The following is a 14,645-nucleotide window of genomic DNA, read 5'->3' on the forward strand; positions in this document are numbered from 1 at the left end:
AAAACAAGAGGGTTTATAAATGATAAAATAGTAAAACTGTGTTGTTATAAGAACAGTTTTTTCTCCTTTTACAAAATGAGCCTCAACAAAACTCCACTGTATGAAATTTTTAATATCTTAATTTAATCTTAATTTTAATATAAATTATTTTTTTTCCCCGCTCAAACCAAGTCTTACTCTTTTCCTTTATGTGTAACATTTGCATCTTTAACTTCATTTTAAACCTTTTATCGTGTGTAAAACTAAACGAGCCCTGAAGTTGTAAACAAAGATCAGACTCGAGTAAAAAACAGACACAAATCTTTCACAGTTTATTGCCGCTGACACCATCACCATAAGTGCTTTAAAACGTCTCCGGAGTTTAGCTCGAGCGATGATGGTTTGAGGAAAACGCTGCTCTCCGGGTTTTTTTGGTTTAATCTCGAGTTTAATCCACGACCAGAGACTTCCGGACCGACGGGAAATACTCGAAGAAACCCTGAAAAAAAATGAAAAAAACTTTGTAAATATCCAGAAATTAAATCAACCAAGAAATCTGGACCGGGGACTAAACCAGGGACTAAACCAGGGACTAAACCAGGGACTAAACCGGAGACGAGACCGGGGACTAGACCACAAACTGAACCGGAGACGAGACCGGGGACTAGACCGGGACGAGACCGGGGACGAGACCGGGAGACGGGGACGAGACGGGGACGGACGGGGACGAGACCGGGACCGTATTGTGTAAAGGCTCGGCGTTCGCTCGGCGTTCGCTCGGCGTTCGCTCGGCGTTCGCTCGGCGTTCGCTCGGCGTTCGCTCGGCGTTCGCTCGCGTTCGCTCGGCGTTCGCTCGGCGTTCGCGGCGTTCGCTCGCGTTCGCTCGGCGTTCGCTCGGCGTTCGCTCGGCGTTCGCTCGGCGTTCGCTCGGCGTTCGCTCGGCGTTCGCTGGTCACCTTGAACAGGGTGGTGCTCTGCAGGACGCTGGAGGTGCAGCACATCTCTCGGATGGAGTGCATGGAGAGCTGAGGAGCCCCGATGTCCACGACGGGAACCCCCAGACGAGCGGCCAGGATCGGACCGATGGTGGTGCCACAAGGACTGTCGTTACGCACCATCACGTCCTACACGAGAAGAGGAGAGGGTCAGAGGAGCAGAGGGTCAGATGAAGCAGATGGAGCAGAGGACAGATAAGATGAAGCAGAGGAGAAGGTCAGAGAAGCAGGTTGGAGAAGCAGGTTGGTGGAGCAGGGGATGGAGCAGGGGATGGAGCAGGGGATGGAGCAGGGGATGGAGCAGGGGATGGAGCAGGGGATGGAGCAGGGGATGGAGCAGGGGCAGGGGATGGAGCAGGGGATGGAGCAGGGGATGGAGCAGGGGATGGAGCAGACTGCCCAGAGTATCGACCTGCAGCGGGACGTTGACTCGACTGGCCACCTCCCTCACGACGGCGGCGGTCACGGCCGTGGTGGCGTAGCGCTGGTTACTGTTGAACTTTATCACAGGACCCTGAAAACACAAAGAATCACAATTAAACTTCATTTTCAAAACTTAAAAAATAAACTAAACAGTAGGACGATAAATAATCCTCAAACTGACCTTGTGGAAAGTTGGTCTGTGGTTTTCCTCGTGCTTCTCTCTGAAAGTTACAAAATAAAAACAAGACATGAGCACAAACTTTAGTCGAGCAAATATGAACGAGTTACGACGTTTACGTATGAATGAAGTTCACTGGATGTGTGGTGCACTAAAGTTTACAGACGCCGTACTTTTACTCCTGCTTTAGTTACTTGAGAACCGTATTTTCGGGGCTATTAGTCGCTCTGGATTATAAAACGCACCGTCATCAAATGGTCTATTTTCAAACTTTTTTCACAAATAAACCGTGTGGGACTTTAAATGAAACCCAACAGTGTGATGGGTGAGTGGTTTTGTTTGTTTGTTCGTTCACGGTGACTCTGGGCTTTGTTCAGTTGTGGCGTGTAGGGAGTAGTGTCTGTCGCTGGATTGTCGGCGTGTTCACAGTGACTCAGTTGTTCAGTCGTGTCTAGAAGCGGCACGTTGCACTCGTCGCTTTTTCGGTTCATTCCTCCGTTCCTCGTCGGCGTGGAGTGATGAGTGTGTGTGTGGGTGTTTCTCTGTGCGGTCGCTGTCTGCTCCGTGTGTGTTTGTAGTTTACTGAAGTCGTGCTGGGACACCTCAGTGGACTCGTGTATGGGGCGCTCTGGATTGTGAGGCGTGCAGTTTGTTTTTTTTATGCGGCTTAAGAGCGCGACTAATCGCCCGGAAAATACGGTATTTCACAGAACTCATACTGAGGAGGAGAAACCACAAGAGACAAAAGCTTTATGTTTACAATATGAAAAGATGACGAACATTAAAGTCGTTGGTCTTTAAACATGCTATATTTAGTCCATAGTTAAACTCTGTTCCACATTGTGATGTCATGAAGCAGTTTAAATTCACAGCTCCTTTTATCTTTTTGTTTCAGTAGAGGCTGGAAATTCCAGGACTGAAATCATCCTGGGCGTCTCCCTCAGGAGGTGTTCATGTCTCACCAGGAGGAGCCCCGGGGAAAACCCAGGACACACTGGAGGGACTATGTCTCTGGGCTGGACTGGGAACGACTCTGGGTCCACCTGGAGGAGCTGGAGGAAGTGTCTGGGGTGAAGGAAGTCTGGGAGTCTCTGCTCAGACTGATGCCCCCGAGACCCGATCCCAGAGAAGAAGAAAAATTGTGGATAGAATTAAGCAAATTTTACTTCTTATCCACAATACAGAGAATTCAGAAATCCCTTGGTGAGCGACTGGCAGCTCCCGAGCTGCAGGTTGGAATTTTTAAAATTCCCGTATTACCACATGACATCACAAGGTGGGACAGTGTGTTTTCTGTTGAAGAGAAGAGCTCAGCCTAAATGTTCAGACCTGTGAGTTAAACATGTGAATGAAACAAAACAACTCCAGGTCCGTGTGTGATGAGGAAACATTAGAACAGAATACTGTATGGGCTCTTTAATAGAAAGTAAAGCTGCTGTTGGTGTTTCTCGAGTTATAAATAGCTCAGAGTATGGAGGTCTTGGGTTTATATTTCAGAACGTAAAGAAGCGTACGAGTAGTTGGGGTGGCAGGCGTGGGCCATGTCCGCAGAGATCATGAAGGACAGAGGAGCCGCCTGCTGAAACGCCGTCAGGTTTGAGGAAGATGACGACACTCGAGACAAGATCAGCTCCGTCAGGTTGGACTGAGCGCCCTGTGCACTCTCCGAGCCGACCTACAGAGGGCAGAGGAGAGCAGAGAGCGAGAGTTACACTGTGCACTCTCCGAAAAGACATACAAGACCACATTCGGAACAAAACTGGACATAGAATCAGCTTCCATGACATTTTCTGTCACTTTCACAGCCCCTCCACACCTCCAGATCTTTCCCTTCTGGTGCAGACTCTTATTACCGTATTTTTGGGACTATAAGTGTCACTTTTTTTCCTGGTTTGTGTGTTTCCTGTGACTTATTCTCCGGTGTGACTTCTATATTAAAATGTTTTTGGTGAAGTGTGGAGAGGTTCTAGTCTTGTGTGTGACTATCTGCTGCTGTACCACTGTCACTTGGTTCTACTGCGCATGTCTCCTGCAGAAAGAGCCTCTGTTCTGTCTGTATCATGTCAGTCGATCTGCACCACTGAACAATTTAACATTTAAACAAACTTATAAAGACAAAGACTGAGAAGACTGAACACAAATACAAAATCAGATTCTACAGATTACAAACTGCAAGTCGTGAAATCTGCAGCTGAAAACGTTAATCGAGCAGCAGAAAGAGTTTGGAGTGAGAGAGAAACTTGTGACACCGGGAGGATGAAACATGAAACTTTCCTGAAGTCACTGGATGATGGACAAAGTCTGGACTTCAGTGACACCGAAACCATCCTGTCGGGATTCAGAAAGACCCGAACAATTCTAACTGGAACTGATGCTGAGTCTGACGACAGCGACACAGAAGAGGAAGCGACGCTCTGATTAGTAACAATAACTTTAAGCTATTTTCTGCTCTACTAGAAATATTACTCCCCTGATTTTATTTTGTATCTGGCAGCCATTATAACTTCTTGTATTTAATTTCCTCCGTCTTCTTTTGTTTTGTAAGGATATTTTGTTTCATTTATTCCATTAACTATTTCATGACCCCTTGTGTTAAAATAAAAATAATTTAAAAAACTTGGAGACGTGCACCATTGAGCTTGGATAATTGGAGAATTGTTGACTTTTGTTGGTTTATCGTCATGGCAACAGTCCTACATTTCACTTTGCTTAAAACCCACCCAATATTTTCCAAAAGTTAGAATCTGTTTATGGAATCTGTAAAGTCAGATTTTGAAAAAGGTTTTTAAATTCAAAAGATGTGTCCTGAACAGAAAGTGACTCATGTTGTCAAATATTTTTTCTGCCGTTTAATCTGTTGTATTTTTCTCTTCTTCTCACCTCTTCGTTGTCGTACAGAGTGATCATCCTCACGTTCGGGTCGTTGGACAGAGAATCTCCAGAGCACGAGTCCAGCAAACCCTGGAACACAGTTCAGTTTTCACACTTTTTTTTACTACAAAAGCGTCTTGATATTTTGGAACGTGACGTAAATGTGCAGCGGCGTGTCGTGCAGTTCCGTGTCTGACCTGCAGGGCGCAGTAGCAGCTGTGCAGGTTGTCCAGACGAGGAGAGTAAATGAACTCCTCGTAGACTCCGCCCAGAGCCTGAAACAAAAACAAAGACAGGTTAGATTTTAATTTCACATTTAAACACTCATCTATAAACCTGAAAAACCCAGAGGAAACCAGGTCTGAACCAACAAACCAACTTTAAAACGACAAAACAAACTGGTAAAGACGGATCAAAAAATATTATGAAAATTGTTTTAATTAATATTTTTCATGCAGACTTTTACTTTTAATTAAATACACTAATGGAAACATTATTTAATTATTTTTAATTGAGTGCATTTTTAGACATGAAAGTGTCATTTATTTGAAGAAAATTTTAGTGCTGTTCCTACAAAATCTAAACCAAACCCAAGTCTAAAACCAACCTCGGTCTAAACCAAACCCTGGTCTAAACTAAATTCCAGTCCCTGCCTGGTTCTGGTCCAAATCCCGGTCCAAATCCCGGACCAAACCCCGGGACCAGGTCCAAACCAAACCCCGTTCCAAACCCCGGTCTAAACCAAACCCAGGTCTAGTCCCAGGTCCAGTGCCGGACGTGAGACTCACCGCGGGCTGAGTGTCGGCGAGGCACAGCTCAAAGTCCAGCAGATGTTCTGGTTCCACAGAGAGCTCAGAGCAGAGGAGCTTCAGCAGAGCAGGAGGATGTTTCTCCGCCTGGAAACAACAACTTCACATCATCTGAACCAAACAAATAACACGACATTCACAAATATAATTCATGATTTACAGATTATTTGTAACGACCTCTGCATTTATTTGTGGATTTCTGAGACCTTCCTGACACCGTCCGACTCACAAACGTCTGTGTGTTTTTAACAGTCACATCAGTTGAAGTTGGAGCGTTTGGTTTATGGTTGAAACATTTTGCTTCTATTGCACAGAGTCACAGTCGTTATGTCCAGAGGTTCCAGATCATTTTCATGTTGACTGTCGAAAATGTCGGGGGAAGATGGTTCATCTTTAAGTATAACTTGTTTTTAACTTGTTTAAAATCCTTTATTGGATTGAAGTAGTACCATGTTGTTGGAATGTTTTATATTAGTATTTGTAGTAATACTATGTTGTTGTAATACTTTGTGGACTTTTGTACCGTGTTGTTGTAGTACTTTGTGGACTTGTATTGTAGTACCGTGTTGTTGGCAGCACTGGCGTCTCCAGACGGAGCAGATCCAGTCTCCAGCTCTTCCTGAACGGCAGAGGCCAGAATGGGAACTCTGCAAACACAAGGACACAGGTGTTATGTAAAGCTGAAGCATGACGGAGGAAGAGGAGGAGGAGGAAGAGCAGGAGGAAGAAGAGTAACGCACAGGTGATTCTCTTTGTTGGGGCCGAAGGAGTCGTTGACGTCCCTCTGGAGGTGAATGGCCAGATTTGGGATCCTGAGGACGGGACGAGGGATGTGGACCAGACGGTGGACCAGACAATCTCCACTCTGAGACGAGAAGAAAACATGAAGACGAAGAACAAAAGGAGGACTAAAGCAGGACTAAAACATTTAATAAAGCAGGGACCAAGCCAGGGTCTAATCCAGGATCTTAAACCAGGGACTAAAGCAGACTCGTACCTTGACCATGACGCGTCCGGCCACAGTGAGGTCTCGGTCGAACCACGTGTTCCAGATTCCTCCTCCGTAACACTCCACCCCCACCTGCACACAGCCGTGCTTCAAGCGCTTCGACCGCGGCTTCACCTGAAACACACCGAGACCACGTCAACGCGCCAAAAACAACACGCCAAAAAACCCCACCAAAACACGCCGAAAACACAGAAACACCAAAACACCAACATATGAACATGATCTGATTTATGGAGTTATCAGATTACTCAGTACCATAATTTCTTCCACAAATAACAAAATCTCGTGTCTTATTCTGCATAAAATCTGCAAACCCTGGAGTTTAGATCTGTACAAACATGTTCCAAAATATCCCTGTGTCAAATGCCGAAAAAAAAACAAAAAAAAACACGCAATTAAATATTTTCCCCAAATAGTTCAGCTCTAATCTGACGTGAGTAATCTGATTTCTGTCTGTGTTCACACCAGAGCAGATTTGGACAAAGACAAACATGCAAAGTCAAAACTAATGTTTTTGTCATTTTAAAATTCAATCAGATTTCTCTTGCGCTATAAACACACAGTCACTGGGTTGTCCGGTTTGTCCGGTTTGTCCGGTTTGTCCGGTTTGTCCGGTTTGTCCGGTTTCTCTAGTGCTCTAATTGCTCTGATCTAATTACTGGTCTGTGGGACTCACTCTGAGGCAGGGACTGTCTGTGTGAGCTCCAATCATCGAGAATCCATTTCCGGGCAGAAACTTCCCTCCGACAGCGAAGGCGATCAGACTGGAGTAGTTCCGGGTCACAAAGTACTGCAACACAAAGAACCGTTTTACTCTGGAGGTGATAGTTCTTGGATTTCTGTGGTCAGTAATCAGACTTGTGTGGTGTAAAACTGTACTTTGCTGGAGGGTCTGATGTCCCACTGCTCCGACTCTTTGAGCTCGATGAATCCGGCCGCCAACAGACGCCGTTTACACTCCTCCACAACTGAAACATAAAAACAACATTTAAATATGTTTTTATTCTAATGTCAAAGCTAAAACTGTAAAAATCTCACAAACGGGTTTCAAAAGGACAAAAGAAGCACATGTGACGTCAGAGAGTAGAATCTATATCAGTGAGAAAACCAAAACTTTCACCACTTTCATTAAAGCCACAGTATGTAACTTTTTAACCAATAAAACCATGCTGTTTTTATCATTTTTGTTGTTTTCTGCACAAAAAACTGTGTCCTTCTTGTGAACGGGCTCACTTCTCCACAAACCTGACTCTTATTCATCCTGGACAAGGGTCGGTCGACCTGCTCGTTTCCATGGAAATGTCGTTTCTTTTAGTCATAATCTTCCACATTACAACATCAAACATATCCATCTCCGTGAAGAATGTTCCAAAGTAAGGCATTAACTTTCTATGGAATCATGCAGGTGACAAGCCACCTCCAGAAAGTGACATACTGTAACTTTAACTGAACTATACAGGGTTCAGTTGACAACTAAATATAGACTTAAACCTGGACTAAACGAGGTCTAAAAGAGGACTAAACGAGGACTATATGAAGTCTAAACGAAGTCCAAACCAGGACTAATCGAGGACTAAAACAGTTCTAATCTAGATCTAAACCAGGACTAAACCAGGAGACTTAAAGTACTTCACTAGATGAAGGAACTTGGTGTTACTAATTTACCAATTTTAGACAAATATTTTATTCACAAATGTCTTTTTTTTAAAGATAAAACTAAATATAACACAATTTAAGAACCTGTCCTGAAACTTTTAAAGAAGCCCGGTTTCTTGTTTCTGAACGATGTTGATTTGTTCCTTCGATCAGGAGTTTTGTCCCTTTTGTTCCTAAATATGTATATATATATATATATATATATATATATATATATATATTATATATATTTTTTTTTTTATCCACAGTTGTGTTTTAATTTTTACTGTGTCAGTGTGATCTTTGTGTGATGCCTTTTTGTTTGTATCTGGAGTTCTCAAGTATTAATTAAAAAAAAACAAAAAACACTACACTAGATGAAAAATGGGCAGAGTTAAAAAATCTCAACAGTTTTTTTTCTCTGTTTCGTGCGACGTTAGAGTCAAACATTAAAAAGCTGACGAGGCAGTGGCACTTCTGTAATTATTATTTTCTAAACTAGGACAGAGGAAGAAGATCAAAGTGCAAACAAAAGACAAGATTAAGACAAGATTAAGACAAGAGAAACATCAGCCCCGTCTCAATTAAACCTTTTCTTATCTGCAGTTCAAAGTCAGGAGGGAAAGTTTGCGCTGACACCTGCACAAAATCCACACCACAAACTCTAAAGCACTTTTAATTCATGTGTTTAGGATGTGCACTGCATTTAACACGACTAAACTAATTATGAGTGAGTTAAACATGAGATTAAACCGAAGTGTATCTAAAATCTGCCATAATTCTGATTGTAAATAGAAGAAAAGTTGGTATAATTCTTAATATTTCTATATATTTACCATGATAAGGCGACACTCCTTTGTTGACAAACTGGATAAACTCTTTGGCAGCAGATTTCACAGCCTCTTTGGAGCTCATGATTAAAGCCTGAAGAAAAAACAAACAAAACACAAAATAAGTGAATTCATTTGACCTAAAACGAAACAAGTGTGCAGGAAAGCTACCGGCGCGTGGTTCCATTATCGGACATAGCCAAGATAACAAGAAAAAACGAACAAAGTACAACATGTAAAAACTTATGAATCCAGAAAATAACCAAAATAGAAGTTGTGAAGTGATTTATAAAATATCTGAGCACATAATTTGTTTAAAGCCTAAATTTGAGCGTTAAATCTTGGCGTCGTCCGCAGATTGACTGACCGTCTCCGGGCTAAGACTTGACAGCGAACCTGAGCGCTACAACGCCGCTTTTCGGACTCTTTTCTCGGGTTGTTTTTGCGCCGAGAGCCGGTGTCGAGGCAGAAGTCCACGGCCGAACAGCAGCTCCACATGCCGCGGGCAACAGTGAGTGTTTTTATGGCTCTTACCTGCATGAATCTCCGGGGCTCAAACTCCGAAGTCCGACCCGAGATCGGAGCGCGGCGGCGGCGGCGGCGGATCAGGCCTGGGCATTTCGTCCGGGGGCGGGGCTTAAATCTTCAACCGTAATCATGGCAACCAACTACTTAATGGCGAAAAAAAATATATATATAGAAATAAATAAATAATAATAATTTAGACATAAAATTAAAACAAAAACACAGATTATTATTATATATATATTATTTTTTCTATTCAGGTTAAAGTGCATATTACGGTTTTCTCAAATTTTGATGTAATTTGGTGGGATAATGCCTGTTGTAAATATAAATCATAGTTTTACACAAATCAAGAAGCAATTTTTGTAAAACCTGAAGTAGAGAGTTTTATTTTAGACAGACATCGATGACATCACACTGAGAGTATCACAAAGAGCATATTCTGATATTTTTCACATTATTTAAACAAAATAAAGGTGTTTTCTTATATTTTTATTTGTCAAATTATAATTTCTGTGTACGTTCAAGGAGTTTTGGCACAGTGTACAATATTACTAGTTAAATGTTAAGGAACTCCCTAATGTGAAAATTTGAATCTAACGTTTACTGATGCTGACACTTTAAATAATAATAATAAAAGTACTAAAAACATAAAAAACACGAAAACAAATCCCTGGACATACAGTATGTTCATGTTCAGCTCGTCTGTGTGTGCGAGTCTTTAAAAGGATGGAATCCTCGTCTCCGGATGTCGGACAGCGGCAAAAACAGCTGCTCGTCTGGAGGAAAAGAATCCCACTGTGTCCACGTCCAACCTGGAAAAACAAAAACACACACATTAAATCAAGAAAACCTGTACAGATGACAACTGGAAAATACTAACTTTTGTGGCGAAGAGAAAATTCAGTTTGTCGACTGGACAAAAGTTAGTTTGGTCGAAGATGTTTCGGAGCTGAACTGAATTATAAATTATAAATAGAATTGATCAAACTTTTATAGCTAAATCTGAAACATTAACTCTTTCCACTCTCCTTATGGTTTGGGATTATAATTTATAATATTTAAAATCCTGTCAGTGTGTTTATTGCCGTCTCTTTTAAACAAAAGACTCAGACTTTCACAAATAATCACAACAGACTCATGAAAACTTAACAGAACACTGGAGTTAATTGAAAGAGATACTAGCATTCCATGACTTTTCCAGGTCTGGAAAATTATATTTTCAATGTCTATGACTTTTCCAGGATTTCCATGACCGTTTTCTTCTCTGGGGTTTTCACTGTAACACATCACATCTTTAGATCACCACGTTCCTTTTACTGTTTTAAAAATGTTATATTCGCCCAAAAAACGTATTAATATGTTTTAATATGTTTTCATGTTTGACACAATCCCTTTGCTCCCCACTATAAGTCACTCCCCCTTCAGAGCTCTATCAGAACACACTCGTGCGTCCCACTGATGAAACTCCTGCATGTCACATCAGGTTTGTCCAGTGTCTGTGTACAGTTTTGTGTCATGTTTTTGTCGTGTAGGGCCCAGGAGAGATCACTAAATTACTGAAACATTCATGGATGACTCTAAATCCTCTTCAGACAGGTTTTTGATGAGGAACAATATTAGAACATGGGGAAAAGCTAAAGAAATGAAATTAATTAATAAAAGAATAGCTAAATAAATACAATGACTGTGTATTTTTCTGTGTTTTACCCTCGTTTTTGTCCGGCTCCATGTTTCTAGGCTCGTCTGATCGCTCTCTGTCCAGCTCTCCTCTCATGAACAGTGTGACGTAGTGATAATTCTCCTCCAGTTTCACAGAATTCACCACAAAAACATAATGCACGGATTTTAAATGGACCCCGGCCTCCTCCAGAACCTCTCTCTGTGCGCACGACGCCCACGACTCTCTGAAAAACACAACACAACTAAGAATTATAGAACTGAATTATGATTATTTTTCTGGCAATTATTGCAGTTGAGATTAGACCGTTCTGTTTGCCAATTTCTGTCAAAATCCACACTAAAACCTTTAAATAAAATACAAAATTGCATGAGGCTCCTTCAACATAAAAGCGCAGATGTACAGTATTTTATTTTGACAGTCCTTCTACCGGATGTCTTTAGTTTTGACCAATTAACTATCACGTGTCCCTAACTCCGCATCACAACAAACACAAATTATCGATATTTTAGTCACACTGAAAAAGTTTACAGCATAAAATAAGTAAACAAGTATAAAAAAATGTCTAAATCACGAACCCAAACTCCAGATGACCTCCCGGAAGTTGATATTTGCCGTGACCCGTGGAGTTTTTTCGTTTTCCGAGTAAAACGCAGCCGGGATGCTCCGAGTCCGTGACCAGAACTCCCACCCCCACGCCGGGTCTTCTCACCGCGGCCTCCGTGCACATGGAGCGCAAACGTTTAGTCACAAATGCGCAGAAAAAAACGTGTAAAAGCGCGCGGCCGCAGACTGCGCAGGCGCAGAGTCAAGCTGCAGGACTCAGGTGAAGCGGAAGTCTAAAATTTACCAAAATAAAACTCAAAAGTGAAAACAGCGTAATCTTTATAATCTTTTTATCGTTTTCATACTTTTATCATACGTAAACGATTAAAAAGCTGTTAATTACGTTTCAGAAGTAAAGATATGCTCGTGTTGTTACGTCAGAACCTGTTGTTGTCTTTGGGGAAACCACGAGATGGCGCTGTTTAGTAACAACGCATAGAAATAAACGTATGACGTGTTTATGAGGCTATTTTTAGTTCAGTAACTTAATATCGCTGTGTGTAACCTGAGATAAATGACTATAATTAACCACATTCTTTACATTTTATTTATTTATTTATTTTTTGTATTAGACTATATACAGGGTGTCCTAAAAAAATTAACATCATTTCGTAGGTCAATAATTTTGGGAATTCTCGTTGAAATAACCTCAAATTTTCACAGAATGTACAAAAACAGATCAAGATTTTATATGTAATGTTTGATTTTTGTTCTGTATTTCAGGTTGAGCCGTTTACTCCCAAAGAAAAGTAATTTTGCGTTTTAAATAGAGATACAACGATATCCAAATTTCTCACGATATGCATCTTTTCATGAACTTGCTCGACCTTCTCTTGTTGATGATGATGACCAGCGACATCCTGTTTTATAAAGTCATATTATAATTCTTTAGACATGCCATGATATTTGTCCTGGGCCTTAAGTCGTTTCAAAACCAAAAATCTGAACATTTAAGGTTAAATTAAGGTTCACTTTATCGTCCACTGAGTGTCCAGTCGTCCCTGTTTCCTCTGGTCAGTCCCAGTTCTGAGCCTGTGTCTCTGTCCCTGCAGATTTACACATAACCACATTTATCCCAGTTTTATTTTAATTATTTAATTAATCATTGCACTTATGTCGTGCCTTTCAAGACACCCAGAGGTCACAGTTCATTCTTCATTCACTCCAGCTCAGCAGTGGCAAGTTACTATTGTAGCCACAGCTGCCCTGGGGCAGACTGATGGAGGCGAGGCTGCCAATCTGCGCCATCGGCCCCTCTGACCACCATCACTCACACACACACCACTTTCACACTAGTGTCTTGCCTAAGGACTCAACAACAGTTTTGGTGTCCTCCTGTGGCTCCTGATTTTCCCAGAGTCTCCGTCCAAGTCCAGATCATCAGGATCCGACAAACCAGTGTAAACAAGAAATGTCCCAGTGTCCCAATTTTTTACAAATTTGACTCCTGCCAACAGAAAAGAGACAAACATTGTAATGTGTTTAGGTAAAATACAAAAAAATCTGCTTAAAAATGAATCAAAACTAAGACAATGTGACTGTACTGACTCACACATGAGTCATGAATGAACTGAGTGCAGAACAATTTTCCTGAATTAACTCAATTCACGACTTCATTATCACCAACTGCACAACCTCAGAGATGATCCGGGTTCTGATTTTGGAAATCTGGTCACTTTATGTCCAATAAATAAACTCACATTTGACCCGTGCTTCAGTGTCTCTGGGTTAAACTCGGTCTTGATCAGGACGAGTTTATCTGAAGGTTCTGATCTGTTCTGGGTTTAAACTAACGTCAAAATTAAACAATATCATTGACATAAAGAGTTTTTATTACAATATTTCTCCATCAACCAAAACATGCAGCGTGGTCGTCCAGTAGGTCCTGAGCAGGATCCTGACACGTTTAACACATCATATTTATTAGTGTTTTTAATGTAAACATATTTTGAGTACATCTGTTGTAAGTGGATTTATTGACGTGTAACAGAATAAACACGACAATATTCTCATAAACTGATCCTTTAAGACTTAATCCCACAAACAAAAACACATGTATTTCCCACAGTCGCCTCCGTAATCTGAGCATCTGTAATCCCCTGCTCCTCCTCGTCGTGCTCCTCCTCCTCGTGGTCCTCGTCGTGGTCCTCGTCGTGGTCCTCGTCGTGGTCCTCGTCGTGGTCCTCGTCGTGGTCCTCGTCGTGGACTCTGGGTCACATCAGGGTTTTGATCTTTTGGTCTTTTTTGGTTTAATCTCTGGTCCTGAGGTGTTTTTGTTTCCCACGTTTGGATTAAACCTCAAACACATGTCACCAAAACAGCGGATTAAAACACCAGAAATGAACCACAACACGAGCAACAAGAAGATTAAACCAGGACTGAACCAGGACTGAACCAGGACTAAACCAGGACTAAACCAGGACTAAACCAGGACTAAACCAGACTAAACCTGGACTAAACCAGGACTAAACCAGGACTAAACCAGGACTAAACCAGGACTAAACCAGGACTAAACCTGGACTAAACCAGGACTAAACCAGGACTAAACCTGGACTAAACCAGGACTAAACCAGGACTAAACCAAGACTAAACCAGGACTAAACCAGGACTAAACCAAGACTAAACCAGAGACTAAACCAAAGACTAAACCAGAACTAAACCAGGACTAAACCAGAACTAAACCAGGACTAAACCAGGTCTAAACTAGGACTAAACCAGGTCTAAACCAGGACTAAACCAGGACTAAACCAGGACTAAACCAGGACTAAACCTGGACTAAACCAGGACTAAACCAGGACTAAACCAGGTCTAAACCAGGACTAAACCAGGACTAAACCTGGACTAAACCAGGACTAAACCAGGTCTAAACCAGGACTAAACCAGGACTAAACCAGGACTAAACCTGGACTAAACCAGGACTAAACCAGGACTAAACCTGGACTAAACCAAGACTAAACCAGGACTAAACCAAGACTAAACCAGGACTAAACCAAGACTAAACCAGGACTAAACCAGGACTAAACCAAGACTAAACCAGAGACTAAACCAAAGACTAAACCAGAACTAAACCAGGACTAAAGCAGAACTAAACCAGGACTAAACCA

General features: G+C 41.8%; 2 protein-coding genes across 2 annotated transcripts; both read right to left on the reverse strand.

The window, feature by feature from the left end:
• Positions 1 to 298: 298 nt before the first annotated feature.
• Positions 299 to 9,351, reverse strand: dnpep (aspartyl aminopeptidase). Its single transcript, XM_020931188.2, has 15 exons — positions 9,264 to 9,351; positions 8,736 to 8,823; positions 7,144 to 7,232; positions 6,941 to 7,054; positions 6,253 to 6,378; positions 5,996 to 6,120; positions 5,818 to 5,902; positions 5,235 to 5,342; positions 4,644 to 4,721; positions 4,456 to 4,536; positions 3,090 to 3,250; positions 1,579 to 1,618; positions 1,387 to 1,488; positions 936 to 1,103; positions 299 to 478 (listed from the first exon to the last, which is right to left on the reverse strand). The coding sequence occupies exons 1-15, from the start codon at positions 9,267 to 9,269 to the stop codon at positions 428 to 430; spliced, it is 1,422 nt and encodes a 473-aa protein (XP_020786847.1). The 5' UTR covers positions 9,270 to 9,351; the 3' UTR covers positions 299 to 427.
• A 217-nt stretch (positions 9,352 to 9,568) lies between these two features.
• nudt15 (nudix (nucleoside diphosphate linked moiety X)-type motif 15) lies at positions 9,569 to 11,768 on the reverse strand. Its single transcript, XM_020931199.2, has 3 exons — positions 11,514 to 11,768; positions 10,965 to 11,161; positions 9,569 to 10,069 (listed from the first exon to the last, which is right to left on the reverse strand). The coding sequence occupies exons 1-3, from the start codon at positions 11,663 to 11,665 to the stop codon at positions 9,951 to 9,953; spliced, it is 468 nt and encodes a 155-aa protein (XP_020786858.1). The 5' UTR covers positions 11,666 to 11,768; the 3' UTR covers positions 9,569 to 9,950.
• Positions 11,769 to 14,645: the final 2,877 nt, after the last annotated feature.

The sequence above is a fragment of the Boleophthalmus pectinirostris genome, unplaced genomic scaffold (assembly GCF_026225935.1).
Source record: "Boleophthalmus pectinirostris isolate CB_2022bp ecotype Guang Dong unplaced genomic scaffold, ASM2622593v1 HiC_scaffold_11, whole genome shotgun sequence".
NCBI classification, from domain to species: Eukaryota; Metazoa; Chordata; class Actinopteri; order Gobiiformes; family Gobiidae; genus Boleophthalmus; species Boleophthalmus pectinirostris.